General features: G+C 27.4%; 1 protein-coding gene across 1 annotated transcript; it reads left to right on the forward strand.

The window, feature by feature from the left end:
- Positions 1-741: 741 nt before the first annotated feature.
- Positions 742-4950, forward strand: LOC126834143 (uncharacterized). The gene is made up of 12 exons (XM_050565861.1): positions 742-855; positions 1255-1402; positions 1890-1966; positions 2087-2285; positions 2354-2437; positions 2504-2562; positions 3554-3695; positions 3788-3846; positions 4092-4254; positions 4341-4411; positions 4524-4686; positions 4765-4950. The coding sequence occupies exons 1-12, from the start codon at positions 799-801 to the stop codon at positions 4845-4847; spliced, it is 1305 nt and encodes a 434-aa protein (XP_050421818.1). The 5' UTR covers positions 742-798; the 3' UTR covers positions 4848-4950.
- The last annotated feature ends 2003 nt before the right edge of the window (positions 4951-6953 follow it).

Below are 6953 nucleotides of genomic sequence, written 5' to 3' on the forward strand. Positions count from 1 at the left end.
GGACTGCTGTAATCGTGTGTCCCACTTCAATACATATATTTAGTTGTTTGGACTGAAAACTATAAGTCCCCTATCCTATATGATCGGTAATGAAGGGCTATTAATTTGACTGTTAATTTTGTATTCTACTATCGGGAAGTCATTAAATCAATAATACAAAAAAACTACTATTTCAAATATTTATACGATATTTTTTGTTATTATTATTAATAATAGTATATTTATTAAAACGAAAGTATTTATGATTTGATTAAACATCGAATTCTTGTACTTCAAGGGGACAGAGAAAAAAAACAGGCAGGACACTTTTTAAAAATGGCAATTTTTTAACATTTTAAAACATTTTTTAGCATAACTTATACATGTTTTTCTTAGATTAGAAAAAAGTGACTTTCCTGTTTTTTCCCTGTATCTTTCACTTGATTTGTTTTTTAGTGATATATTCAAGGAGCTGTGTTTTACTAAATTCAAAAGTTGTATACCTATTGTGAAATATGATCTACACGGTGTTTTTGTAAAAAAAGTATGTATACTTATGAACAACTGTAATTCGAAATACGAGTACATAAGTCAACATATTTTGCTTAAACTTCTAGAATCTAGAACACGTAAAAGTATGAACGAAATAGCTAACTATAATACTAGTTTATTCATAAAGTTTAGTATGAGTAAATATATAAAACTATAAAAGACACAACAAATGTACTTATTTTACTGTAATCCGTTATTTTGACTTCAGTGCCAATAGTCGTTCTATTCTACATGTAACTCATTGAATTATTTCGTTTAAAAACTATTATGCATTTTAAGAGTGCTGTTATAGTCTGCGCGGTGTATTTCTTTACATCAGCATGGGTAAGATACTTATTTCTCTTATAAGGTGACTTATATAATATAGAAATCACTTATGCGTTAAAACCGTATGACCTTAAGCTATTAAAAGGTAACGTATATATTTTATTAACTTATTAATTTATCAACGACTTGCTAAATATGTTGACTGGTCGGTAACCAGTTTTGAATAATTACTTATTAAGTTAACCAGTCAACATTTTCAGCAAATTATCTTTATTTTAATAAGCTAATTAAATATATACGTTCTCACTTAAGCTACAAAAGTCAATTCGCATTAGAAAATATAAAAAAAGCCAAATATTTGATAATCTTTTAATATTGTAAATTAACGATTTTTTTCAAAAAGTAAAACTATCAAACTGTGAGTGTTAAGCTATGAGTCATTAAACTTTATTTTAGAGCTATGGACTAAATAAGAATCAAATAAAAGAACTTATTAAACTGTACAACAATTACGAAGAGCAAACCGATATTCCGAAAATTACAAATCTTATGACCAATTGTTTTGGAATTAAAAATCACGAAGAGGTTTTTACATACAACAAAAGTAAAATATTTTTTAAAAAGCTATTTAATTCATTACGTCTATAGAAAATTAACGTGGCGCTATTGTTTCAATAGGCGTATGCTTGGTAAATTATATATTATTAACTCAATAGATAATATTATGTATTTTTTTTTAAATTTTAACAACATACTTAACCGGACAAATTCTCATTACTAACATTATAATAAATTGTAATGTACTTTTTATTTTTTATACTATCAATTTGTTGAAAATTAATGATGAAATAATGTGTATAAGATAGGGTTACTTTTTAAAAACATAGTAAAGTTGGATAAGAGAGTAAACATGCATAAATACTTGACTCGATTAAGTAACTAGTTAATCGGTCTAAATAATTACACATGTTAAGCAATAAGCATACATCATTTAATTTAATATAATATCTAAATCTTAAACTTGCCAAGCTTTGTTGGAAACTATTATATTTGTTATTAAAAACTAATTGCATACTATTTAATTTATATAGATGAGGCCAAATATGCAAATTTTAAGAATTTATTGATAGCGTTAGCGTATGAAGATAAGACATCTGACAACTTCATGGTAATTGATCTAAAATAACTAGTTTAATATTATAACATAGGTATTCAACTATTAACAAATATCAAAATATTGTAAAAATATTTTTGCGAAATATTCGTGTATGTTAAATAATGTACTTAGGATTCAATGCTGTCGCCTTTTGAAGCAGAGTTTTATCTCAAAGAGTTCATTTTACACTCTGAATATTATAAATTTCAACCACAAGAGGGATACCTAACTCGTCAACAAATATCAGTTGTATTCAAACACTTATTTTTTAAAGATGGCGATATAGCTACAGCCGACAATTTAATTAATAAATTTAAAGGCAAAAATGGCGGTAATAAATTGAAGTTGACGTGGCGTTTTACTATATGTTGTCAATTTTTTTTATTTATTTGATTTTAGACGACTTTGAAATAGATGTAGATAAATTGTCGGATATCCTGTCGAAAGTTAAACTAATTAATGAATTAAAAGCTAAAAATGGCGGTAATAAATTGAAGTCGAGGTAGCGTTTTACTTTATGTTGTCAATTTGTATTTTATTTGATTTTAGACGACTTTAAAATAGATGTAGATGAACTGTCGGATATCCTGTTGAAAGTTAACCCACACGTAAGCAAATCCATTGTTTTTTTAAGAGAGGTGGATAGTTGTAGAATAATGCGCACAGATAAAAACAAAATACACTTCCCCCTTCCTTCCTCTCTAAATTTTAAACTTTAATAACTTTAAAAGTAATAATCCAAAAATGGTTATCGAACAGCCAAAGTGTCAGTTAAATTATTGTTTTAAAGGTTAAAAAGGTCGCTTTTTAACCCGTGCCCCAAAGGATTTCGACACTTGTGCAGAAATGAATGCATAACTTTTTTCCTATTCCTTAGTTTAAGCTATAGTTCTGACAGTTTTATAGCTTGAAGTCTTCCGAATACGAACACCATACCCAAAAGTTCATACCTGTCAAAATTGCTGCCAGAAAAGGAAAATTTAACTAAAAATTGGCGTATTTGGATACTTTTTTTAGTGTCGAAATCCTATGTTAAATCCCATTTAAACTTTTGGGGCACGGGTATAAATTAAAATTTTTCAAATTGTTTTTTTTAAATGTTTTTTTATTGTATTTAGAAACTTTTTAGGGGGCGTCGAGGTTAAAATTCGAAAATAGACTTTTTAAGGACCACCCTAATATATGTTACCATTTAAGTTTCAAAAATTGTTAGAGCTATGGGTAAAATTAAAAAAGGTTAATACTTCGGGTATTAACCTTTTGACCTAAGGTCAATTGTGTTTATTTTATTTTAATATTCACATACTGTTTTTTATATTATTCATATGTTATGCTAATTAATTTAAGATTTTTTTTTTATTTGCATTTAATAAAACGGTCAAGCTATAAAAAGCTTATAGTGAATATTTTGAGGATTTTTGGGGTTTTAAATCTTATTAACTAAAAATAATAATACTAATTGATAATTTCCCAGTGATGTATTTCTAAAATTATTGCGTATAATTTTTCCTAAAATAAATACATATCTATATTATATATAATATAATATAAATAATAATATATATATTTATTTATTTTAAATATTACATATGTGTATAGGTATGTGAGTCTTCAAATGGGACTAAGTCTGACATCATTAAGATCATTGGAGAAGACAAAAAGCTGACTTATAAAGATCTATTAGTTGTATTTGAACGATTAGGAGTTGATAAAAATGATAAGTCATGGGTAGAAATATTATGTAAGCACATTTATACTAAAAATAGTGATATTAAATTTAGGTCGAGGATGCGGTTTAATTCAAGTTGACAATCTTTATTTATTTAATTTTAGGTGGCTATGTAGTTACCGCACCGGAATTCTTGTTGATCATAATAGATATTCTACCGGAAGTAAGCAAATATTTTTGTGTTCAAAAAAAAAGTTTCTACTAATTGTAATTTTTGAAAATTGGCCATTTAAATTTGTCTGGTTAAAAAATGAATGCGCGATGTTGTTTAAAATGCAAAAGTTAAAGGAACATTACAAAATAGTAGTTAATAAATCGTTAAACATTATACACATGCTTAAAATGTTAAATGCATCGACATTTTTGTAGAGCTATCTTATATATTTATCCTTTTTGCTTACATTATAGGGCAATGGTCTAAGCGAAGCACAAATAGGACAATTAAATGCATTGTATACACGTCGTCAAACTGCATCTGGTTCAATTGACAAAGAATATATTCAACCCGTCTTCGAAGCTTTTGAAATGGCTACTACGGAGCATAACCCGTTATTGAAATTTAAAACTGACCGTAAGAATTAAATATAAATATATTATATATATTCACGTTAGATAAATTGTGATTTTGTATGTAATACATAATTAAAATTTGCACAGGACCCGCTGCTAAAGAGTTGATGGATTTGATGCTGGTTATGGCAGAACGTTCTAAGACAGATCACGGCGATGTAATATAATTTGTTTTTCATCAATTTAAAATTCCTTTACTCTCATCTATTACTTCCCTAACATTTAATTATCCTTTACGCTGTATATGATTTTATTTTGACAATTCTTCAGGATGAGGTAGTTTTACGTACAGATGATGTCAGAATATTATTATTTCAATTCACACAATTTGATAAAGACGGAAACGGTATACTTTCCGAAACGGAATCGACAACATTCGTGAACGAATTTCGCAAAAATAACCCGGGTGTTAAAAATATATACAGTTTTGATGGTAATTCACTAATTACACGTTAAAGAGTTAACGATGATTTTTGACCATCTCTTAATAATTTGTTATTTTGCATTTTAGATAAAGAAATAAACATCGCGGAATTCTTTTACTTCCACATACATTGTAAACATCAAGGCAACAATATTAATTATAATATTTGAAGTATTTAAATTTATTTATCAATTATAATATTTTAAATGTATTTATTAATTTTAACATTTAAAATATTGCCGTTTTATTGTCTATCATACTAAAATACAATTATTTTTTTTTGTCACGGGATTTGTAATAATAAGTAATATAATGATTAAATCCGTGATTAAACGATTCAGTACCTAAATGTATTTGATTTTAATGAATAAATAACCTATTATAATTTTCGTAACATTATTTTTTCTGCAGTCAATAAAAAAAAAATTCGAAATTAGTTTTTTTTCATGCAAAGTGATCCAAGACGGCGCACTTTTATCCGAGTTCTTCCGGCGCTTAGATCACTTGTGTTGTATTGAAACTTAAAATCATAACATTATGAGTACCTAGTATTTCATCAGTGTTTTATTATTACCTAGCTTAAATAGGTCAATGCGATGACGACCGGTCTCGTTTTTAGGTATGTGCGTTGTTTAAAAATCCAAACTGTTAGCATGAGTTCCTGGTACACGTTAGTGTTTCGTATACCTACTTTGCCGGTATCAGCTAAACGGAACCACAAATCGACATTAGCGGTGACCACGGTAGGTGTAGACTATAGTGTACCTACATCGTAGACGTACCTGTATAAGAACAGCCGTAGCGTGCACCAGGCTCCCCACAGACCAGTTGCATGCGACCCTGGTACACCTGATGTAAACCGGACTATCGAAAATAAGATACCGATCACATTGAAGAAACATAGACTTTTACTATATTATGCTACCTACTAAAATATTATAAAAATATTATAAAATATTGTTAAAATATGCTACCTACAAAATACAACTGACTACTATGATTATACCACTTATTATTATACTACACAGTGTTGATGGATTGAAAATATAATATTATCGACGACTTAATTTTTTTCTTTGTTAAGTATGTACAAAAGTTTGTCGATTTTGCAGAATCAAAATTGTTCAAAACACAATGTATAATACAACATCTGAGAACCCAGTTTCCTGTTTTATACCATTCAATAGTTTCTTTTGGTTGGAATTTAAGTCTATCTGCCTACGGTAAAGCCAATGTTCCTTCTCGGCTCCATGTCGAAGATATTACCATATTGGATAAATGTAATTAATTTAAATAAATATTTAAAATATTTTATATGCAAAACAAACTGTACACTGCACATTTTAACAATTGGATCTACATAAAAGATGTTTCACATTGTTTTGACAACCCAACATCATAACGAACATGTAATAGGGTGGACCAAAACACAATTTTTTAATTTTTACTGTTCATCTCTTGACCATTATGTTCTTTTGAGTAAAAAAATATTTCCCTATATTTTTAAGATTTTTAAAACTACTTTTAGAAGCTGCGAGCATCAGTTTTCCAAAAAAAAAAAATGTTTGTTTTTTAGTTCTTCATTTTTTTAAGTTATAAATACTAGTTTAAACAGATGTTGTTTGTATACAAAATCATCAGTAGAAAAAGTGGAATAAAGTATTTTTTTTTTTACAAAATAAACTATTAATAAACTTATTTACAAGCCTAAGAAAGTTAAATTTATGAAAACTTTGATAAATTAACCATAAATAGTATCCTTAAGTATTTTTTATAAGGGTTAAAAATATTTTTAACTTAGTCCTCATTTAATTGCGACGAAATCTGATATACTGATATAACATATTATTCCTACAATAGATACAAAGTTGTCAGTGTTACATGATACACATTTTTTAATCAAAATATCTAAATACTAGAAGATTAGTTGGGTTTAAAATGTTATATAATTAAATAAAACCATAATTATGTATAGATATTGGATAATATTATTTTCAATTTTAAAGCACACGGTTTGACAAATTTTATAAATAATAGTACACCATAACAAAGTAAAAAAAAAAAACAGCAAGTATATACAATATAAAATATTTTATTATATTTTATGAAATTCTCCAGTTACATTATGGATAGTATATTAAATACGAGCATCAGTTTGTCCAATAATAGACCGCAATCAAATGAGTATTCAGCGAAATTAAAATATTTGGGAAAACAAAGATGTCGAGGGAACAAAAAACAAGTTCACTGAAGAACCAAAAATGTTCACCGGTTCA

The sequence above is a fragment of the Adelges cooleyi genome, unplaced genomic scaffold (genome assembly GCF_023614345.1).
Source record: "Adelges cooleyi isolate 19-005CV unplaced genomic scaffold, UGA_ACOO_1.1 ACOO_flye_CR_arks_rails_tigmint_CR_PRNA_1, whole genome shotgun sequence".
In the NCBI taxonomy this organism is placed as follows: Eukaryota; Metazoa; Arthropoda; class Insecta; order Hemiptera; family Adelgidae; genus Adelges; species Adelges cooleyi.

What these genes read in the sequence shown, in the direction of transcription:
- LOC126834143 (XM_050565861.1), top strand. Translation starts at nt 799, where the DNA reads ATGCATTTTAAGAGTGCTGTTATAGTCTGCGCGGTGTATTTCTTTACA. An exon ending in ATTAAAAGCTAAAAATGGCG is followed by an intron (nt 2,438 to 2,503) that starts GTAATAAATTGA and finishes ATTTGATTTTAG; the next exon opens with ACGACTTTAAAATAGATGTA. An exon ending in ATTGAAATTTAAAACTGACC is followed by an intron (nt 4,255 to 4,340) that starts GTAAGAATTAAA and finishes AAATTTGCACAG; the next exon opens with GACCCGCTGCTAAAGAGTTG.